Source organism: Chaetodon auriga, chromosome 22 (assembly GCF_051107435.1).
Source record: "Chaetodon auriga isolate fChaAug3 chromosome 22, fChaAug3.hap1, whole genome shotgun sequence".
In the NCBI taxonomy this organism is placed as follows: Eukaryota; Metazoa; Chordata; class Actinopteri; order Chaetodontiformes; family Chaetodontidae; genus Chaetodon; species Chaetodon auriga.
In genome coordinates this window covers 13,143,902-13,167,876 of record NC_135095.1, presented here as the reverse complement: position 1 = coordinate 13,167,876, position 23,975 = coordinate 13,143,902, and the positions used below count along the sequence as shown (strand labels likewise).

The following is a 23,975-nucleotide window of genomic DNA, read 5'->3' as shown; positions in this document are numbered from 1 at the left end:
AGAGAGGCAAAAGGGAGGAGAGGAGAGAGGGAGGCAAAAACAGAATGATTCAATTTGATATTTCTGGAGTAAGACACAATCACGGTGCAGGTAGTCAGAGGACAGACATACAGTAAACGTTTTGTTTACCTGTTTGTCTGCAGGAGCTCTTACTGGCTTAATGCTCCAACAATCTAGTTTGATCGAAAACGGCAGCTCTCCGCCTGGGAGAGTGGGCTGCATGTCAAAATGATGCTGTGCATGACTCATTCTTGCATGTGTGTGTGTGTGTGTGTGTGTGTGTGTGTGTGTGCAGTTGCCCCCATCAATTTGTGTGTGTGCTTTTGTGATGGCAACTGGATTAAAGGACCAACAGAGAACAAAGAAAAAGCAACAACCAGGGCGAGTCAGGAGGTCAGACGGACAGACAACTAGAAGATGTGTGCTTAAAAGTGAGTCATTGAGTTAGCGTGAAGCACCTGTAGACCTGCTCATAACTCAGTTAGAGAATTATATTGACAACTCAGCAGGAAGAGGTGCTTGAGAGAGACGCGTGGCAGAGCGAGAGAGAAGAAATTTGATTTAACTCCTTAGCACATGACTAATGCCAGAAACCTCATTAGTTTGTAGTCGTACCTGAGTGAAATGAGAACACACAGATGTCATATCCATACTGTCAGAGTTGGTGTTACTCAGATTTTATCAAATTATCTCTTGAGCATCAGCGGGCGATTGTTGTCTGCAAACCCATTATGTTTCATGTAAACCTACAGGCTAACAGAAAACACGCTAGCAGCTCTGGAGGCTGCTAATATTACACCATTTCCAACATTCTCCAGCTCAGCTCCTCCTGACCGCAGACGGTTAACATTTCTTCATTTTTCATCCTCATGAACAACAACTTTTGGGACTCCATTAAAGCTCTGCATGGTTTCTCAGTTTGATCGATTTGACCGACCATAAACGATGCAAAACATGGGCATTGTGAGTGTGTGTTAATAGAGCTTCAAGTGCAGAAAATCACTTCCTGCCCTCCATCTGCGCCACAATAAGAGAGTGACTCGCTTTAGCTATCTGTCCATAATGGAGCGTGCAGTATTTCCTATGTGTAGAAAACCTTCAGACAGTCAAGCAAAAAACCTGACAATTTCAAATTGTGTGAAACTTCCAGTTAAACGATTATAGTACCACTGACATATAATGCCATTAATGACATTTCTGCGAACCAAACAAACACAAAATGGGTTTTAAAACTTTTTTGGCCTGTTTGGATAAAAGTACCACCAAGAAAAACTTAGTGTACTGTTTTAACAAAGTAAATAAGCAATGTCCGGGCATAAAGTCTAGAAAAATAGCTCTCACCCTCCCACTTGTGCCTCCTTTTCTCTGCTCATGGTCCTCTGGCTCTCACGCTCCCTCTGGCTCCTCGCTCCTTTCCCACCTCACAGCCCCCCCTCCTTTACCAAGGCTCTATTTCCAAGCTTTGTAGGATAAAGAGAGAGTTTAGGCCTGGCCTTAAATGGCTCCCGGTGGTATTGCAGAGGAAAAAGTGTCCCAATGATAAGTGGTGACAATTTGTTCAGGCCTGATCTCTCTACTCCCCGAGGATGGCCCTTAATGGATTAGTCCTACCGGTTTCTGTGACATCAGTAACAAGAAGTCTCAGGATAACAAGACCTCATACAAGAAGCACTGGTATTTTCCCCCCATACTGAACAGTGGACTAACAAGGAAAAGCGCATTCAGTATGTCATTCGTCCACCAGCTGCCACTGCAGGAAGTCATTGTAGTGACCAAGTCATTGGTGAGGAAGACACACAAAATAAATGCCTGACATAAACTCACTGTGTCTGTTTTTATGTGTTTCCTGTGTGTAAAATTGATGAACCCATTATAGCCTCCCAAAGGAATCTGGATGCAGACACACATCACACACCCCCAAATGGGCAGGTCAGGCACCACTGGTGAGCCCTGAGCAACTACATCAAAGGCGTGGCAAAGGCAGCGTCCTCTAATCTACTGAAAGAAATCACAGTTTCAGTGTAAACACATCCATCTCTGTGTTGATGTGTTGCTTGCTCGAGGTCACCATGATGAGGGGAAGAAATGAGAAGTATCAGTGCAGGAACGCTCTGGTCAGCTCTATTTGTTCATCACGGCCTGAGGGACTTCTGGCAGGTGGGGTGTGTTCGTTTGTGTGTCCACATACTTAGAGCAATAAACATGGATATTACCGGTGCTGCCAATAAAATGTGGATTTCAGTAAAAGTGTTTTTCTTCAGGGTTTGAAAAAAAAAACCTAAATAACAAAGCAATGGCCATGATTTTTTGAAGGTTCTACAAAAGATTTTTCTGCAGCGAGAATCTGTTTTCACTCTGAGGAGATATGAGAGATGACACAATATAATGAGTGAACAGAGAAAAAAAAGGAGGTGAAATGAAGGAGAGACGTGAGGAAGCCACGGGCAGAGGTTGTCTTTCAAAAGGTACTTTTATTCAACTTGTGTTGCGTGGTACGTGCATGTATATATTACCTTACGGGGAACAGGTAAAAGTGAATTACATGTGGGCCCGTCATGAGTGAAATTCTAAGACATGAGAGTGTTGCTGTATTTGCATTTTCACCACCCTGGACAGTGACAAACATACAGAGCTTAAGTTCTGAATCCAAGCTACCAAACTCGCTAAGTGAGCTTGCATCATTTTATGCATCCCATTTATATGAATGATGGCAGACTATGTCAGGAAGCTAGCTTTTTAGCCAATGGACAATAAGTTCACACAGTTAATTAAAAAATATTTGTACTATCAACTCATGTCTCATAACTGTCCTCAAACGTTTCCTCTTAGGTGAATGGTTTATATTTCGACGGAGGGGGTTAAATAAATATAAAAATAATAAGGTACAATAGCTTCCTTCATTTTTGACTTTCTGTGAGACTCTGGCTGGACTTATCCATTTGAGGTTTGTAACTGGCACTACCCTGAGTGGTCATCCTTTAAAACAACTCAGACAGACTGAAATCTAATTGTTTCAGATGATAATAAATTCAGCACGGATGCCCGGCCATGCCAACCCCATAAATCACACTATTCAAATGTCACATGGTTAACAAGTGAAGACGAGCGAGATAAGAAAAAAAAATGAATGATTCATGGGGTGAGAAGACATGGGAACTGAATATGGAAAAGAAGATACTAAATATTCCCTGTGAGGCATGTAGATGCTTTCAAAAACAAATCAAACGGGATTCTGGCAGTGACTGATGAGGGTGACGGCGGTGGGATGAGGAGTGGGAGAGGAGGGAAGGCTGCACAGTGCCATGCCAAGTGATGCCCTGTAGTGTTCCCTGTCGTCAGCTTGCTGGTGGCTGAAACTGCCTGTGCATTTGAAAGTAATTACATGGTGGGGACTGAAGTGATGAGAACCTACAATCATTGCATCAGAAGGGGCCCTATCCTCGATGATAATTCGCCACTCACCGCTAATGGTGACGTGAGCACCAACGCATCCTCGTGCCGGCATCCACACAGCACCGACATCCACTTTAGCTTCTCGGACACACACACACACACACACACACACACACACACACACACACACACACACACACACACACTCGCATACAATGTCTCTTTCCACCAACACACAGATTTTTTTCGTCAGATGGTCAGAAAAGAGACCATATTTAAAGTCTGCATTGCAAAGCACCTTAAAATCCCTCCATAATACAAATTCTCACCATTCATCTGCCAAATAAATTTGCCTTGCTAATTAATGCTGCAATTTGCACTTAAAAGCCAAAAAACAGAGAGACAGTAAATTTGGATGAGGTGTTGGATGGAGAGATGTGGGCAACAAGAGCACTAAATGCTGCAGAGAGAGCTGGAGGTGACGGGACTTCATAAGAGTTCAGTGAACTTCAGCTGCACACCACGCTGTTTAGCACGCCATTTTCAGCCATTTTTGAACAACAGTCATGATGCTAAAATCGTAAACATGGTCAGCAACAATAATGATGTGATCCCTGCCTTTACAAACCCACGAGGAGCCGCAGAGTTAAAGACAGAAAAGAAGGAAACGTGAAAAACAGGGGCAGTGAGTCACATTTCAATTCCAGTGATGTAGATATACGCATGTGTGCCAATGGATGGTGATGTGTGGAGACCATGTGACAAATAGGTGATTATCCTGTCATGCCACAGGAGTAAATTCTGAGTGTAGCTATAACGAGCATGTGTGAAAACCACCCCAGGTGATATGAAAATGCAGAGACACACTCATCGCGGCGAAATGCACACCAGCACTCACACATACTTGACCACCATATTTCTGTAGCATGAGAAAGGTGTTGAGGTCATGAGGGTGAGAAAAGCCCTTTTGGTAATCTCCACTGCCTTGAGATCAAGAGCAATTACTCATCACACAACCCCCCCCCCCCCAACACACACACACACACACACACACACACACACACACACACACACACACACATACACACACTGATGACCGTCTTGTTTTGAGTGACAAGAGCCTTTTTACGCTAGTTGGATCAGGAGGTCACAAAGTTGATATTGGCTACCAATACTGGGAACGAATCCAACAATACAGTATGTGACGTTGCAGAAATGTCTTTCATTACTTTCTGAGAAGTTTTATAGATGGGTATAATATGATTTCTCTGGGAACTTTCTGGCATGGAGGGGAATCCAAATGCGAATCCCAATCACCTGATTAGAACATCCTGGGAAGGTGTCCAACTTGTCACAAGGACGCAGGTCGCAGACATAATGACAGTGAGAGAGGGAGGAAGAAGAGGGGAGGAAGGACTGGGAGAGAGAGATGGAGATGGAGACACTTCAGAGTTTGGCAGCTAGCTCTGTAAACCAAATAGGACGTGTATCAAGTGGCACAAGAGTGCAAAAAGGAAAAAAAAATCAATTTATACGCTGTGAGCTTTGCCACAGGGGCCGTGACTTCAACACAAACACGCTCACATACACAGTGTCACAGTATCTCAGCACGTCACAGTGTGTGTGTGTCTCGGGCTGACAGGTGCCACACAGCGTTGATGCAAACGGGCATCAGACGAGCCTCCAATCTCCTGCCAAGGCCGCGACGCTCTCCCCTCATCTCCTCTCATCGCATCCACGCCAATCCGCCTAATGAGCAAGAAGACACGCATACGCAGGCATGGGATCCATACACAGTACAGTAGGTGCATGCGATGTGACACACACACACATGACGGCTCTCACACTGCAAGTGTTTCTTCCTCTCTCTGTCTCTCTCTCAAACACAGCCACACACACACACAGATTAAACTCTGATTCATCTCCAATGTGCATGCACGCACACACATAAACACGATAATGAATCCCAGTCTGACCACCCACACTGGATCAGCAGGGAGAATAGATTCCAATCAGCAGCACTAATGCGGGGGAGAGAGACAGTTTGTCGCCACACACCCCACTATTAATATGCTTAATAAAGTGGAGCGAGGGCTGAGGGGTGGGTGGAGGGACAGGGAAGGGCTGTATAAGAAGGAAGGGACAAAGAGAGCGAGGCGGCAAGGAGAAATGAAAAAAAAGCATAATGACATAAGTAGGGGAGAAGGCAGGGTTAAAGGGCTAAAAAGCAAACCAAGGAGAAGGAAAAAAGAGAAGAAGAATGAAAAGGGGTGGGGGTCTGCAGAGAAAGTCTACAGCAATGTAAGAAGAAGAGGTGGATGACACATCTCTCCTTCAGCGTCAGTACACGGCACAAGGACGCCGGCACTGTCTGAACAAAGTCCCCTAATCAAGTTACCAGTCTTTCCTCCACACAAGACAGAACACCAGGGCGTGTCCAAGCATGTGTGTCTCCCTCTACACACGCACACACACACGCACACACACTGGGACACACATTGCCATGGCAACGCTGACAGTGCTGGCCAGCTGGGGTGGCATCAATGTGGCAGTCCATCCTTGGATAAAGAGGGTGAGACAGAGGGAGAGAGGGAGGGACGGAGCATCATCACCAGGCTAGCTTGGCTACTTTGCTAACAAGAGCTCCACCCAGACCCCACCCTCCTGCACCAGTCTGCGAGCTGGGAGAGATCAAACACCCTGCCCACGGGCCACGCCATCAGAGAAGATGGTCTTAAACAAAGCATGCACCAACAAGAGATAGAGGAGAAAAAATAAGAAAGACAGAGAAAGCTAGATCATATTTAGTTGCATAAAAAGAGCAAAAGACAGACTGATGAATCACACAGGGAACAACCCCCTCCTCCAACAGCCGAACCCACCCCCCACCTTTTCATCATTATAACTGTTGCTTGTAAAAATAACTAAGTGCATTTGGCCATTTGGCAATGACAGAAATGTCTGCACAGTCAGAGGCCTCAGAGGCCCGTCACTCTGCACATTTATAGTCCAAATTATGTGGAGTGACTCGCTGTATGAGGGCATTAAAGTCATGTGACCGAGCCCACTGCATGCAGCAAACCCAGTGTGACGGTCATTACGGAAATTGATATTGAATGCTCAATCAATGCCGAGGAAGCCATTAACTCGTGCCTGGGTATCAGGAAATTATTTAACTGTTTTGATGCCTGCTGCAATGTTAAATGTAGTGTGTAACATGTGAAATGATATCCTTTTAAGCGTTACGTTAAGCAGCGTGAGAGGCCAATGATGAACTGTTGCTGTACTACGTTTCCCTAAAGCCCGGGCTGACATCGCATTTCTTTGGTTTGATGTAGATTTCATTAAGATTATCTCATCAGATCACATGTCAGATCTAATTTTATATTCACTCTTTCGTGTCCCCTCCCCTCCATACCAAGTGTGTGTATGCGTCATATGAAAGTGTGTCCACAAGGACGGACATGACCGGTACTGTATGTTGCTGTGTGTGTCAAGACATGCCTGCATCCTTATTTTCACCCATACTTGTGTGTGTGTGTCACTCTGTCCTTGCATTATAATGTCTTCAAATAAGAGGCTAATAACCCAGAGGATATGATCGTGCGTGTGCATGTGTGCGTGGGCAAGTGTGTTCTGCTCCAGTTTGTGCGTGCTGTCATCCGCCCATACATTAGTCCATTTCTCTCTTCCAAGGAAGCTTCTGCCTGTTTAACATATTGCTGTTTTCAAATCACTGGCAAAAGGACAAATCAATGCGTGTAAAGACATACTGAGGCAACACACGGTGAGCTAATGCACACTCAGTAACCACCTTTTCCACTCAAGCATAATCATAATAAACATAATGTAACATATCTTTTTCATTCTGGGCTTCCAAAGACGCATGTTATGGTAAAAGGTTGCAGCCTGTTACGATCACCAAAGACACTGAGGCATCACCCTGATGCTAACATTAATTTCACAGTAATGTCTGTTTCTCATCTGACACTGTAAGGTCATAATGGATAAAACTCTCATTACGTGGCTCTTAAACTTGTCCAAAAGACTTTAAGGCAGGCCACATTCTGTAATAGCATTCTTCATTATACTAGATTTCATTACTATAGGCCAAATCTTGTTTAACTGGTGGTCTGTTCAGTGTGTTTCCTGTTTCATGTACATGGCGAGCCTCCAGGAGGAAGAGATGGACAACAATCCACATGAAGTTACAGCCACATATGCGATTAAGTTTAGATCAGCTCAATGTGGGACAATCACTCATTATGCAGAATAGCCAATTTCAGAATAATATGCATTGTATCACTGGATTAATAGCGATGCATCAATGTGTTAGCATCACTAATGTTGCAGCTAGAAAAGGTGGGGCTGATTTCAACTCCTTTATGTGTAGCTGCTGATCCTATCGCCACGCTACTAACGTGACTAAAAATCAAACTATACACAACACTAAGTTTGTATGATGAAAACAATCGCAGAGAAAATCATGTTGACAGTGAAAGAAGCAAAGACAAAGAAATGCATGAATGTAAGTGTGTGATAAGTACACTGAAATAACTAAGAGCAGCTTCATGCAAGCACATCGGACCCACAAAAAGACCTTTCATTAGTGGAGGCACTGACTTTCTGTGCAACTGTCCCGAGAGGTCGACGGGGTTAGTAATGAACGGGAGGGAAAGGAGCAGCTGGTGACCAGGGCAAAGAGGGAGCTAGAGTGTGCTGGCCACTGATTTGTTGGCATCTGGGCTATATATAGACTAGAATGGCCGAGCCCTGGTGTGGAACTGTACACTGCAGACAGTGCTTGGAGGCTGAGCTCGACGTGAGCTTGGAACGTACTGTAGATACTTGTGGTGACAGGGACAAAGAGAGACAGAGAGCAGGGTGGGAGGTGGTTGCTATGTATTACTATTTATAATAGAGGAATGAGTAGATGAAATGCATTGAATGCATGTGTTTGTGTGTCAACTCACATCCTTCATATATGTCCGTGGGGATGTGGACGGCGGTGGTGTTGTACGAGACGAGTCGTTTGAAGTCAGGGTCTATCTCAAAATCATCTGGAACATACCGGTTCTTCTTCCTCTTTGCTTCTTCTGTCTGATTAAGCTGCACAAAAAGGAAAAAAAAAAGGTTTCAAAAGCATCTCGCAAAGCATTTTTTTCTTGCCATTAGAGGGGTCTGTACATGTGTGCACACCCTCAGTTTGTAAACATGCCGTATACACAGTCAGTTTCTTGTTACCCTGAATGACAAGGTGTCAGTGTTGAGTACTCACTGAAATGTCACTACTGACAGATAAAGATTGAGAAACTGAATTTTAGACAGTGAAACATAAACCCAGGCATACATAGAGAAGGAGAAAGAGGGGAGAGGGGCTGTCAGTCAAATACAGAGTGACATTAGTGTGCTGTGGGTGTGTGGCTCTTTCCCACTGGGACAGTGGGGGGAATTAGATGCTGATCCCTGTTTATAAGAGCAGACAGATGACGTCTGAGGCCTGGGGAGCATTCAACGTCTCACGCGCAAACTCATGTGTTGGGCCCAAAACATGTACTGGTCATTATGCATAAAAAATACCTCACTGCGTACTTTAGTGAAGTATAAATCCTACCCATGCAACACATGCGTATCTCCACATACAGTGACTGCCTTTCACAGATACTTAGAAGCTATCAGTAAAATCTTCTGTCAGGTTTGTTGCCATGGTAATAATCTCGAGAGGGTTGGATATGGGTTGCTTGCAGTGTTTTATTTGAGAATATGCATCTCTAATCACACTGGGAGAATATGAGAGTAGTGGGATCAAGTTGTACTTACGTCCTCTTTGGCATTGTAGTAAACAATTTTTTCGACCTGCAAAGAGAATGAAAGAGAAACAGGCAAAGATGAGGAATGAATGATCAAATAGAGGAGGTACACATCTTTGAAAAAGGACTCAATACCAGGCCGAAAACAGCATTTTACACCCTCTCTGGTTGAAAGTTTCAATGTTTTACCTCTGATCACACCCAGCACCAGCGACAACTGTGGTTGGGTGCTGTGTTTCACCTGTAATCACACCCAGAAGTGATGTCACAGCATACAGATACACACTGGAGGACACTTCTACACCACTGCGGCATGGTGAGAAGCCAAAACAAGATTTCCAGCTGCTGTAAAGTTGCTCTTCAAATCCACAACTCAGTGTACAAGCATCCAAATGGGCGCCAAAATGTGTCCAATCTGATCGAGGATCACATCCCACAATTTGGTGTCTTCTGTTCTTAAAACTGCACTCCATGAGGAATAAAGACTAAAAGCCTAAAGTCCCACTAGAAGCCGCATAACATTCACTATCAAAGTGCTGGATAGCACAACATACCAGAAATATTACTTTTCTTAGAGCCTTAGCAGTTGTGAGGCTAAAATGTGAGGCTTGCTGTGACGATGGCAGTTGTGAAAATGCCAGGGCACCATTAAAATCAAGTGGGTAGGTCCTGGGAGAATACACTTGGCAAAGTGAATGGCAATACGCAGTCCATGCAAAGATGGCATTTTGATAGGTGGTGTAGGTGTGTGTAAAATGGAAGGTTTTTAACCTCAAAGGAGCAGGAAAATGCTCAAGAAATTTCACAAAAGTGACAAAAGTATTGGCACTCCATCCGCAACTAATTTCTTGGAAATTTGGCCAGAAATTTTCACAGTACTTTGTCTTGGACGAAAAAAGACCAAAGGGAATTAAAGTGATGGACAGACTAACAGATTGTTGCATGTGCTGAAGATACTTGCTTAAAAATGGCTTTTGTCTCTTATAAAAACATGACTTGAAGTAAGTACAACTATCATACTTTGTTTTCCACTGTGGATATCATTTGATTCTTGCTCTATTTCTTTGTAGGGCAGCGGTCTGTGTTTGACACTGAGGATCAGTGAAGTAAGTGGTGTTGTTTTGCTCTCACACTGCTGGGCTTCCTGTCAGTACACAGGCTAGCGGGGCGCTAACGAGCTAGCCTAGTTGCTGACACAAGGGGACCCTGGAGCTATGGAGCTGGTTCACTGACTCCCACCACCTGCCCACCATTTCTGGAGCTTCAACTCAAAGGAACCTGCGACTACTCCTGCCTCTGCTACTGTTGCCTCAGCTTAAAGGGACATTTCACCATGTTCACGTGGAGTATGGTGACATAATCAGGGGCTTCTAGCCTCTAATGCTGGGCAGCCAAGGGACATGCTTGATGTCACTCAAAAACAAAACCTTGTCGCTTCTTTTGTAAACTAGCTACATTTCCAGTAGTCCAGATAGCATCCCTAAACATGAGTGTAGAGGATGTTAGGGACTATTTTAGTGTATTCTGGCTGAGTATAGCTGAAGAAATGCAGCGGAGAGAGGCCGAGGCTACATCTACATTGGACGTGCAAGAGGATCAGGCCGGCTGGGACCATCCAGAACTTGAGCTGCCGACAGCAAACAGCGGTTGGTGGTGCCTTTGCTTAAACTGCCCTCTGACACCAGCAGAAACTTGAATCATTCTGCTACAATGAATTTCAGCGTTGGCAATTTCTGCTGGATGCTGTCGCTGATGTCAACCCCGCAGAAAGCCTGTCTGTGTATTACAATGCATGAAACACTTGGACTTGGACAGAGGTGTGCGATAGACATTCTTCAGGATCTGATAGAAAAGACAAACCAAGACCAGCAGGGTTACCTAAAGCCTGTGGATGTGCTATAACATTGAAAGCAAATGCAAAAGGCGGTGTAAACTTCGACTGTTGTTCACGAGCGGACATGACGATGGTAATTTGTCAACCACGTCAAAATCGCCTCAGCAGGCACTGAGGAATTTATTGCTTCAACTGACTACATTTACCATCAACACTGATTGGGCATCTACATAAAATGTGGCAAAAATTCCCTTTAATTTCCCTTTAAACAGCAATTAAGCTTAGTGACAGTAAACTGTGCCAAATGCTAGCAGCTGCTCTCTGTTTTGATGTTTTTACTGGCAAACATGCAAGTTCGACTATATGCACAGACAGTAGGTCTAATGCACATATGCTGATACACACATGCAAGCAAAAATATAACCACAAAAGAGCTGACAGCAGGAGACTGTTCTATGATGTTTTCTGTCAGGTCATGTTACTGCAGACAATGTGCACCTCAAGAGGTGATGGTAGCACGTCGGTCACACCATCGCACCCCTCAGGGGAGGCTACTGTGTGCAGGAACACTTAATGTGTGAGAGATGGAGAACGGCGTGTAGGAAGGGGAAGGGTTGAAAAATAAACTATGCTTTTACTTATGTGGCATGTTGTGGTGGGTGTAATGTGTACTGCCAAATCAGTCTGGACGAGAAGATGCTTGTTAAAGTACCGCAATCCAATCTCTAGCAGGTGTAACTGCAGCTCATGTCTACGCTTGTAAAAACCAAATGACTCATTCAATATGCCATCCACTCACTGATAACTCCAACATGACCTGCTCCCACCAGTTACAGTGCTTTTCCCTCACATTCACAGCAGCTGCACACACTGCTCTGTCAATGGAGTCGTAAAAGATGACCTTTCTTTGCCTCAAATGAAACTTAATACACATCTTCTGATGCTTATTTTTGCCACCTGCAAACCCACTCATACTTGAAATGAGATCAAATAAGACTGCAGACAACAAGAACTAATATAAATGTAATCAAATAACAAGATGCAGCTTGTATTTTAATAACAAATAGGGCCAAAGTCATTATATTACACTGAGCAGACCTATGCGGGTGTGTGGTTCTATTGCAGCAGTCACACCTTTTGAGTGTTTAAAAGTCAGCAGGGAGAGGTGCCCAGTAGTACTGGCCTAGTTATCAAAGGTGAGAACAGACGCATGCGCATGAACACACACACACGCAGCACGCAGGATGCTCCACACGGTATTTTAAAGACTCTTAAATTACTATGACAAGAATGCATGCAACATGTTGACACTGCATGTTGTAGCTTTATGTACAGTTTTGCAAGTAAAAAGGCAACTGAAATAAAAATTTTAAGCATGTCATCCTGACAAGCAACATCACAAACAAGCATGGGTTTGTGCATGGCCCAGAACAGGAGGGCTCTGCAAACCACCCAGAACATCATTGGTTTCCATCTACCGAGCATCAGTAATAAAGGACAATACCCTCCCCAGCCACAGCCTGCTCACCATGCTGCTGTCTGTCAAGTGATTCAGATGAATCCACTGCATCCAGCATAAAAAGTAAGTTTTTCTTATGTAGCATAAAGGGATTACAGCTTGCATTTCGCTGTGCAAACCTGTTTTGTGGAAAGACAAATAAATGTGCAGAGAGTATACATTAGCTTTATTCCAGTGCCAAAGGCTGATGCACAGTATAGAAAAAGATGCATACTGTGTGTGCAGTGATGGTACACACAGGTTCATGTGAGGCTAACCTGAGTGTAAGAGGCTCGCCTGAGGCAGACACAGCTCTGTCTGCAGTTATACTACAGCTGCGTTCACTATAACCGTGATGGATGTGCAAAGATGAGATTCTTATCTGTCAATTCAGACCCTGCAAAACTCTTCCTGCTGAAAAAATACAAATCCCTGAACCCATTCAAGGCCTCAGTGTGCATCTTCAATCTATGTGGCTCTATAAACTCAATGCTAGATCATAATGTAACTTCTCAGTTATTTAAAACAATGGCTACTTCTCCCATGACATCATTGTGTCTCATAAGTCAACAGAGCAAGTCTCTCCTGACTCCAAAAATCCATTGCCAAAACATGGGCTTCCACATTAAATTACTTTTCCTATAAAGCAAATGAATAAGTGCTGGTCTGAAACAGGCCAAGTCAAACAACGACTCCACCTGCAACTTAGCTTTGCATTAACATTTTAATCCACGCACACTTCACCCTCACGTGACTGAGCTCAGCATGACACCACTGAAGCTGGGACGATAAGCAACCCCTTCACTTTGCACTGCAAAGTGTTGAGTGGAGGTACAATGGAGAGCAGGCTCGCATCTATTTCTGTGCTGCCATTTTGCCAGCAAGAGCTAACCAGCTTGTTAGTGCATTATTTCATAATATACGGCCAATTTAGCAGTGCAAAACGTGCCTCATCCACTCGTTCCACTTCAACACGTACTATAAATACAGGTGGCCCATCAATATGAATCCACTACATTTGTGCAGAGCGCCTAGTTAAACAACCTACCTCAGGCGCCACCAAAGCTACACAGCGACCAGCAACTGGTGTAAACCAGTAAGGCTGGCAAGACATGGCTTTGTGCTCTTAGTACTGAGTATCACCCACCTGTGCCTATTTATAATGCTAGGGAGATATTTAATTGGGTCAAGTGTTGCAGAAATCCCCATAACAGTAACCAAAAAATTAATTACGTTTGCTAGCCAAGCATCCCGGGCCAAAGGAATATCAAACTGATTGAGTAATAAATTAATCTATTCCCAGAGAGGATATTGCCTTCCCTGTTTTCACTTGTTTTCTTTCACTTGGTTTCTCAGTGCAACACAGTGTGCACAGCTGGGGAATGGGAAACTTTTAATGGAAAAGAATCATAAGGTTTGGCAAACAACACTGAAGAGCTGTTTTTTAAGCTATTAGGCTAAATGACGAGGTTGAATTTCTTTGAAGTTCTTCCACCACCGTCTGTACACACAATATCATTTTTCATTTGTTAAATGGCTGCCAGGAGCGTGAGGGCTTTTCTCATTGCAAAGCAGGGGCAGGAAATTTGCAATTTGCATTTATTATGAAAAGCCCAGAGCTAAAACGCAGCATCACTGGCCGTGAACAGTTAAGAGCTGCATTGTAATTCTCAGACAGACAGACAGACACTGTGGAACAGGGCACTGAATTCACTGGAGCAGCAATCAGGAGAAGTAATTGAATGTGTAAAATAATACTGTCTTAATATTATTTGCATTACATTCCCTTCTAATGTATTGTTAATACTATGATTAATGGACATTATCAGGGAGTGAGCAGTGTGTGTATGCATGTGTAATCATAAGCACGCCTGGTTATTTTTGCCTATTATGTAAAATAATGAAATTCAGTCCTGTATTAAGTCATTACAGCACTATTGTCATTGTAATGAGATTTGCCATCCAATTATTACAATCATATTGGCTCATGAATAACACATCCCTCCTCATCGGCTCCTCTCGTGGAGTTCACGGCAACACTTGATCTGTGTGTAACGCAGCCCGTGTTAATGAACATATCAGACCAGCTCACTCACCTCGCTGTCGTCCCTCCACACGTGATCCATCTGAAACTTCTCTGCTTCCCTTGCCAGCTTCTGAGAGAAGAGAGAGAAATATAGAGCGTCAGACCGTGTTTAATATTCTCGTCGAAACTTAGAATTTAAGATTGTTTGGCTGTAAGGCTACTTTACTGTCATGGTAATAGCTCTCTCACTTTGTCTCTCTTTGTCCGAGGATGACAGTTTTTGCATTAGCCGGTTTAGAAATTTGAAAAGCCACGAGCAAGCCAGCTTTCAGAGGAAAATATGGATAATTAAACATCAGAGTTATACGTCAAGACATGGTATCTAACCCCATGGCAGCTCAAACAGTTGTTGAGCTGCCATGGGGCAGGAACAGTGTGTTCAAGGGAAAATACCCCATTTCCACCCTGCACCAGCAGGTGTGAATTAGGACTAGCTGCAATGTTGCTCTAAAATTAGACATCCACCCATTCCATCTTTCCCCTGATCTGGTCCTAATGACTAGGTTAATGGGTTTATAATGAACCCAGCTTTTAATCTGTACCTGGTCCAGAAACGTGCTGTACTATTAATTTCCCCTGGGAAATATCAAATCCAGCTCTTCCTGCTTACTCCTGGGCTTCAAGTCACACAGAAGGAGCAGATATTTGATGGGGGCAAAGTAGTAAATTAATTTACGAAATGAGAGGAGGAGGGGGGCTGAAACAATGAATTATTGAATTAATTCTGCTGTGAAATTAAACAAGACGATCGCAAGAATCAGAGAAGCAGAGCAAAGTCTGATTGTGAGTCGCATGCTGGGCTATTAGTCGCAGTGTTTGGTCGCAAAATCAGACCTTAAACATCACACCAACTGTGCTTCTTTCTTTGCTTACAATTTTGGGATCACGCATCCAAAAGCGCTAAAAAACGTTGAGGCCTTGTTGGCTCACTTTAAGATAAAGTATATGTAATTGAATCAATCATCCATATTGACTCCAAACATCTTGTAGTCCATAAAAGATTCCACAGGAACAGTGCCAACATTTTTTAGCCTCTTGTTCATCCACTGCTCCTTGTCAAAGCTTACTGCACAATCAGCTGGCACAGAGGAAACGTTTCGATAATGAAAACTCCCTCCTGCAGATCTGGCTTCAGATGACTCGTATTGTCTGAACACCACGCCGTCCCATAATGCATGCCGGGGGCTCTGGTGGTCTGAAACCTCCGTTATCGCGACAGCCCCTCGGTTGTGTCTCATTAAGGGGGAAATTTAGCAGTAGCTGTCAGAGACGGTGGGACCTCGCAGCTAGCATGTGTGTGTCTGTGTGGTGGAGGCAGGGGAGAGGAGCCTCACTGGATTTTGAATACTAAACATGCTTGTGTGTGTTAGTGTGCACCGGCGAAATGCATATACCACTTAAGGGGAAGAATAATTGGGCTATATATTTCCATGACATTTCTGGGATGAATCCTCCCAATTGGTGTTTGTGAGTCTCCATGCATCCACATACTCTTGTCTTTTGAGCAACATGGCTCTTGACAGATGGGTTATGGTGGTCTTTTTTCCTGCACATGAGCAAACACAAAATGCCTTGCAGATTTAGTTGCCAGTTACCAATGACTCCGCAGCTACTAATGGGAATATTATGTCGATTTCCAGTCAGGTCATTATTGGTGCAAAGAGAGATCGGGGTGTGTGTTTCAATCAATCTAATAAACTGCTTATGTGATGCTGTGGTCACAAAGCCATCAATGGTAATTTAGTCTGGAAGCGCTTCCATTCAAGCTCAAAGCAGCATCAGAAGCAGAAGAGGCCAAAAGGTTTTTTTTTTTTGTGTGTATTTCTGAGCTCCAAACAAAAGCAATTTGCAAAAAATGGTCACCATATTCAAAGACATACATTTTCATACATCGCACATGTTTCTTTGGGAACAGTCACATGTTTTTCCAGTCGAGTGTGTAGTTTTTACTTTCAGACCACTTCAGAAGACGAGCTCCTTTAACCCAGAATGATGAGCTGAATGAACGTACTGCTGCAAGTTCACAATACTCATTAAATTAAGTTAAAGAAACATGAGCAGCAAATTGGTGGACTTCCCAGCATGCATTGTTTGAGAGTTCAAACGCTCCAGAGAGAGCACACTGTCACAGGGTTTGCTTCATTTATGAAGCTGCTTCATTCACTTACAATTCTTTAACATCTCGTAATAAGTCTTCTTCCCCTCCTCATTCCTCTTTTTGGTCCAAGGAGAGACAAAGTCTGATCCATGATGTGAGGAAAAGGAGACTAAAGTGACTCGAGTAGTCACACACATATTACGCATTATGTATTGTTTTATTCTGTTTGCTTTGTTATTTAGCTTAAAGTAACGTATGTGCAGGTGCGACCTGCTGTCTTTGACCCCTCTCAGCCAACAGTTACAGCTGTCAGGACAGATCTGCAGCAGCTGTACACACGCACACACACCTGCTCACAAACACATGCACACACCTGCCCACACACACATGCAAACACATACACACACACACATACACATACAGTTGTGTTTCCAACTTTTGGAGACTCACCACTACTCTCCTAACTCAAACCTTAATCCAATACTTCATCCTAAAATGTAGTGATTTACGTCATGGGGACTTGTTTTGTCCCCAAAGGAAAGACGAGTCCCCACAAGTAAATGTCCACACACGCACACACGCAGAGCTACAGGCACTCATTAATGAGTGTCTCTACAGCAGATCACGAGGTCAAAGTGTCAAATGTCAGCAGCTGTTGCAGTTTCTTCCACGTATCTGCTCTTTCATGCTAATAAAACCAGCATGGCCTCGTCACACCTCTAAGTGGCGTCAGATTTACAGTGTTTCACAGATTTTATACCTGGTGGTGCCACGTCAACCACGTCAAAGGAACCGGGATGCAACACAAATTCACAAAGCTGTGACGGATCCCTAAGTATAACCTCTCTCTATAAAGTGCTGGAAGTCATGAGAATTAATAAACACGACAGGAATATGGACTTGCTAATGAGCAGGCATTAAATTTTATGATATCAGCAAGCTGCTATAGAATGACTAATGAGAGCACACTGCTGAGTTACAGAACGGATAATGAAGATGATATAAGTCTGGTTCATGCGGTGCAGCTTTATGCTTGAGAATAAAGAGCCAGCTTGTTGTTTTAGTTCCTGCGTGGAGAACACATCAAACTCTGGCAGCACCTCTTTGTTTTAAATTGCTGATGGGGACGAACCCTTTTGTTTCCTTGTTGTCAAATACACTTAATGTGTGCAGTCACTGGAGAAGAACAGACCTGTAACTGAATATGAGGTTTACTGCCCAGGCACTAAAACTATTCTGGATTAGAAAGAGACAGATATAAACAACAGGGAAAACTGGGCTGTATTACTAACACTGAGCAAGTGGGAAAAAGTGTTTAACAAGCTGCAAGTGTCCACTTCACAACAGATGCCTCATAAATCCACTGTATGCACATGCACAGAATGAGTGTGTGTATCTTCATTTTTGGAGGAAAATGAATCATGTCCACTGTAATGCTGTAAATCTCCTACTGATGTCACACACATGTCCAAGTGGGATGATTTTTCATAAAATATGCAAATAAACCAAAAGCAAGCATAAATCACACATTGTATGTATAAACTTGAGCCAACAAGTCCTAGAAAGTACACATAAAAGTAGTTTTGGTGGAACAATGTTTTATGTTTAACTGAGAAACACACTTTGTGCTACCGCCTAAACATGAGACTATTAAAATGAATAAATGCGACAAATGATTTGTGATCCTAAGTGCTGTGATATCTCTTGCTCAGTTTTCAGCAACTGCTCTTGCACAGAGCATTTTTATGGGATTTCTAATGATCAATCACAGCTCAAAGTAAGTTATAATGGAGGACAGCCTCGTCTAATTTAGATGAGTCTTCACGTCTGAAGGCGAAGGAGTGTTTGAAGGGATGGAGAGCGCTTTCTCACACACGTACACGCACAAATCTCCCTCAGCTGTCCAAAAACATCCTTTATGTCTGTGATCTAAGAGCAGCGGATAATTGATTTAAAACATGTAAAACACACCGAGATGCACCGTGTAAACACGCTTGTTCTTCCTGACACACGTTCCTGGCACTCTGATTAGAGCATCGAGTCCTGCCAGGACAGAACACACACACACACACACACACAAACACACACACACACCTGCAATCTCACTGATGTGTAGGGAGGCACGGGAGAGCAGAGGAAACATGAGCATCTGCTGTTGTGACTGGCAGCACTTTAGTCAGATCTATCCTGCTCAGCCTGTAGGGAGCCAGGAGGAGAGTGGTGAGAAAGAAAATGGGGAGAGAGAGAGAGAGAGATTTGCTCACTCACACTCACACACACACACACACACACACACACTCAGGCAGACTGACACAAGAAAGAAAACAACTTTGCAGTACAGTAAGTGCATGTAAGCTAACAAGTTATCCCTATTTACTACAAGGCTGCTCTTTCAGACAGAAAATAACCCTCAACAAGCAACTTCCCAGGAAGTGACTTCTTAGGGACTGGAGCTAGTCTTGCCATCCACTGCTGTGCGCTGGTTTGACAGCTCATCTCTCCTGCAGCAAACTCTTCCAGCCGAACACGCTATCTGTGTGCCAGCTGGCTGCAAACATCCCCCAATTACAGCTGTACCCGACTGCAGTGTTGACATGGCGGTTCTGCACATGTCCTGATGTCACAGTTCCCATCACCTTGGATTTGGGTTTTAAAATCGCTCTTTAGTAATCACAAGGTAAGTTGGCCTGATGCAGCTTCCTTTAGCTCCCCACTTTAACTGTGATCGAGCTGAGACAGTGTTTTGGCAACAATGCTTTGAGTGGATTTATTGTCAGCGATAATTTCACACCCCAATTTGTTTCAGTTTCAGCGCTCATCACACCGAGCTGTTGTTGATATATCAAGCTGCCAAGAAAAGAAAAAATGGATTCTGCAGACAAAAAAATTGTCAACAGTGTCAACTATCATTTTGCACATCGCATGACGACACATTTATCCTGTAGCACAGCTGCTGCTGTCTGTGCCTGTACGGGACCGAACGTGACAGAGAGCCGCAACGAGCGAGACACATCAAATGTACACACCCTCTCTGTATGCATATACTGTACATCTGATAAGTTTCATGTAGGAAAACAGAGATGACAAACACAAAGCTGGAGCCGCGGAGACACACAGAGAGTGCGACAGCTGGGCTGACAAAAACAGCCAGACACACAATGCGCACACACACACACACACACACTCCAGGAAGTGGTGAATAATGAGTCACTGGTGGCCAAAATCAGACACACACACACACTCCATCTCTATCTCACTGATTCAACAAACTCTGCAACAGTATAGATATCAAATATTAATAGCTTTTGGTGAGAGCGACAGAAATATGTTTGCACAATGTTGCATCACACCAAACAAGAGATTCCTTAAAAATCCCTATATTATAACATTTGTGTGAAACATGACTACTTGGTTTGCAGAGAGGTTTCTGTGAGCTGGTAAAATATGTACTGTGCACAGCCCCCTTAAGTGTTTATACGTGGTGTTTATACATTGTTGGCTAAGCTTGCCGTTTTTAAACATGTTTCATACTCCTCCAGCACGCAAATGTAGAGCATCTCTGGCTCAAAGCACAGCGGCCTGAACTATCTATGATGCAGTGCACTATTAGGTGTCCTTAAAATGGAAATAACCAAAAACAAAACAATGATTTGTTTTTTTAATTCTGTTTGTGTTCCATAAACACATAATTGATTATGAGCTCCAATAGTAACATACTCTAGTGCATTTCAATCTCCTGCACTGCAACAAGCTGGTTGCTCTGAGAGCCCCACTGTAGCCCGGGATGCCATCAGCATAAATTACCTGGCGATAATAACTCCTGGGCATGTGACGTTAGTAGAAAAAATTTATGTTGTTTATTCAGCAATTTTGAGATGATAAATTTGAGCAGCACTTCAACGTGACAGATTCTTGGAAAATGTATAATCGTGTAAAGTGACAGATTGCGTAATGGGCTCTCTTCAGAATAGAACCATGACGGCATGATCTTTGACTACGAGTGGATATGCACTCGTGGGAAATTGTACAAGGGAAACTGTTTTCACTTTATTGTACAACTTAATAAAATAATGTGTGAGCGAGGAGCCTAATGAGCCTACGTGCGTGTGTGTGTGTGCGTGTGTGCGTGCGTGTGTTTCTACTCTGTGATTAGGGCTTTAACAGCAGTGTCTAATGACTCACAGCGTGTCATCCAGTGTCAGTTTAATAACGCACTTCCAGACACTGGAGATCAGTGACTCCTCTGTAATTACGCACCACGACATAACACAGCGCTTAAAAGAGCTCTATTCAAGAGCTCGCACTCTTGCTCTCATCCTTTTTAGACAATTTAATGAACACGAATGCTACTAGAGAGGCAATGTTGTGTTTAATGCATAAATATGACTGTGGCGAGCGAGGGCGCATGAATGAAAGTGCCCTGTGAAAGACACTGAGAAGAGATTCACTTTGGGAGTGAGGAACCTGTTTATGATGCCCACGTTGCTTAGCGACCAGGGTGTCATGGTAACCTGCCGCATCTGTGGTCCATGCACTGTAGAGAGCGAGGACTCCCATGCGACGGCAACACAAGAGACCCGAGACGTTTTGTTCATTATCTTGCCATTGTAGCGTCGACCATCTTTCTCCTCGGCAATTAAGACTCCCCTCAAACCTGCTTCTCTGCGCCGGTGCCAACGGCCCACTCACAATTAAGAACATTTGGTTTCCTGTGGATGGAAACCCACGCTCGGGGTGATTTAAACCAACACACGAAGCCAAGTTTGCAAAACAACTGTTGTTTTTGTTTCCAAAATGGCCACCAGTTGTGGCTCAGACTCTGGTGTGCAGCCAAAGCCTTTTTGGATCTGCTGCCAAAGCACTAATGCGATCCCAGGCATGTGATAACCCTCACCAATCAATATTCAAACAGCGCAGTCCCCCCGCTGTCTGTTCTGTAGTCCTGCATTGTCTCTTCCCCTTATGCTCTCCCTTTCTCTCTTGGGTGGTCACTTTCTTTATCTTTTTCTTTTACTTCGCTCAAGAAAATTGTCTCTGGAAACAAAGCTTCTTGCTTATTCTTCCTTTTATTCTCCTTCTCTCTTTGATTTTAATCACAACATTTTCTCTGCAGGTCAGTCTGCTCTTCTCTGTGCAGGCGGACTGTCTGGGGGAGGTCTTGGCAGGCCGCCATGTCCCCCGAAGCGGGTGCTTTTGTCAACAAGCATCCCTCAAGGTGGGTACAAAGCATTAGAGGGAGTTCCTTGAAGGCACTCACGCAGAATAACCTTCCCCTTGTCCCAACAAGTCAGTCCTCTCTCTCCAGTTTTAGGTCATCTTGTGACCAGCCATCAGCTAGAGTGATTCTCATTGGCTCTTTAACGTCAAAGGTAAGGGAATTAAAGGACTTTCCATTTACAAGGACAACAGATGTGTCAAAATGTTTGCAGTCATATCATAACTGGAACAACTGCAGTAACATTTCAGATGTACAACACTGATTCCTATAAAGCCTTACAGAGTCCCAACCTTTTTTTTTAGTAGATGAAATGTTTGTCTGTAATTAATCCCCTCCTATTTCAGTTATTTTTATGTGACCCGCCTGATACTGACACCAACTCAACCTATTGGCAGAGCGTTCTCTCATTGTAAACCAGGACATACAACCTTTTGCATTTTAAAAGACTTACAGAACCACCACATTTCATGATAAATGAACCGTTCTGGAGGTCCCTGCCGGTGTCACCGTAGGAAGACGAATGACCTATTCCACTGGTGGAAGTTAACCACAGGCCCCATCAAAGAGTATTGGTTAAGAGGGATGATTCAATTATTGATGAGAACAGAGTCAGAAGTGGCCTGGATATCAGAGAGAGGCCATCTGCTGTCAAGGCAGGTTAAAAAAAGAAGCTCAGGTCAATGTAATGTACAAATGGACGAAAGGTGCCTCTGTGTGTGTGTGTGTGTGTGTGTGTGTGTGTGTGTGTGTGTGTGTGTGTGTGTGTGTGTGTCATCTGTGTGAGTTCATTCACAATTAATCAACAGACCGCACCTACATGGAACAGTTTTACGTAATTATAATACAAGAAAAGATAAATGTATTCTGTTAAAGTCACAGAAAAAAAGTGTAATCAACTTACAGATACATTTAGTAATAAAGAGGATTATTAGCATGATCACAATTTTACAACACATTTCAAAATAAAGTATGATACACCACCATGTACATGCACACACATCACAACACTTCATGAGTCTCACAGCACCAGAGTTAATCCATTCATTCATTCATTCATTGATTCATTCATTCATCACGGCCCTTAGTGAAATGAATGCATGAAAAAACATCACAGTGCGGTGCAAGTTACGCCTTCCAGCTGTGAAAATGAGGACTCTGCATCTAATTTAAAGACACTTTTAAAGGTAAAACCACCCGCCAGCGTTAGCTACGACTAATGACCACGGTGATGCTGGTGATGTGGGATGATGTGCGGGTGAAAACACAGACCTCAGCCTGGAATAAGTTTCTGTGTGAAGAGCATACTTAGTAAAGTACATTTAAATGTGCATGATTACTTACTTGCAAATAACACAATTTAATGTAATATTTATTTTGTCTTGACTTTATTTGCGTATTTGGCATTAAAGTAACAAAAAGTAATCAAGTTTCATTAAGTTAACATTGAGATTCATTTATACATTTTGTGATACATTTTTTTTAAACAGCTAATTAGTAACTGTACTGTAATTAATTTTTAAAGTAAGTCTCCCAACTCTGGTAATGATGGAGGCAATTGCAGCACAGTACAGTGGAGGAGGATCTGAGTCATCGCCACACAAAGAGACACAAACTGAGTAAGAGGAGGAAAACAGTGCGGTGAGGCTGATCTTCCTTTGGTCACTTTCTTTCATTAAGTCAGAAAAAAATCTCTGTTAAAAAAATAAACCTTTAAAGCTATAGCTAATGCACACTGCACATCTGGGTATTTCTTGCTCTCTTGATATATTCATGATGATTTTATATTTTTGGTGATTTAAGGTCGACAGCCTGACGCGTTCAGGTGCTGGCAAAAATTCTGAACAAGAACATTTCTAGACGACTAATCATCATCTGTCCCTTTCAACTCAAGTCTCTCCCTCTGCGACCCATTAATTTTTGAAAGTCAGGTGACCAGAGATGCACATGCACCCCTGCAAAACATGCTAAAGAAAGATGGATGCTATAGTAGAAGCTGGAACAAGGCCGGGTTCAGGAGAAAAATTGTTGCTAACTTGGA

At 43.4% G+C, this 23,975-nt stretch overlaps 1 protein-coding gene across 3 annotated transcripts in view; it reads right to left on the bottom strand.

Moving 5' to 3' along the window:
- The window catches only part of cacna2d1a (calcium channel, voltage-dependent, alpha 2/delta subunit 1a), an 86,890-nt gene that overhangs the window by 37,782 nt on the left and 25,133 nt on the right, over nucleotides 1–23,975 (bottom strand). For all 3 annotated transcript variants that reach the window (XM_076722070.1, XM_076722068.1, XM_076722069.1), the window contains exons 4-6: nucleotides 14,632–14,691; nucleotides 9,214–9,249; nucleotides 8,367–8,502 (exon numbers count right to left, since the gene is read on the bottom strand). In XM_076722070.1, coding sequence (XP_076578185.1) covers nucleotides 8,367–8,502; nucleotides 9,214–9,249; nucleotides 14,632–14,691 — 232 coding nt within the window. The remainder of the gene's footprint in view (nucleotides 1–8,366; nucleotides 8,503–9,213; nucleotides 9,250–14,631; nucleotides 14,692–23,975) is intronic.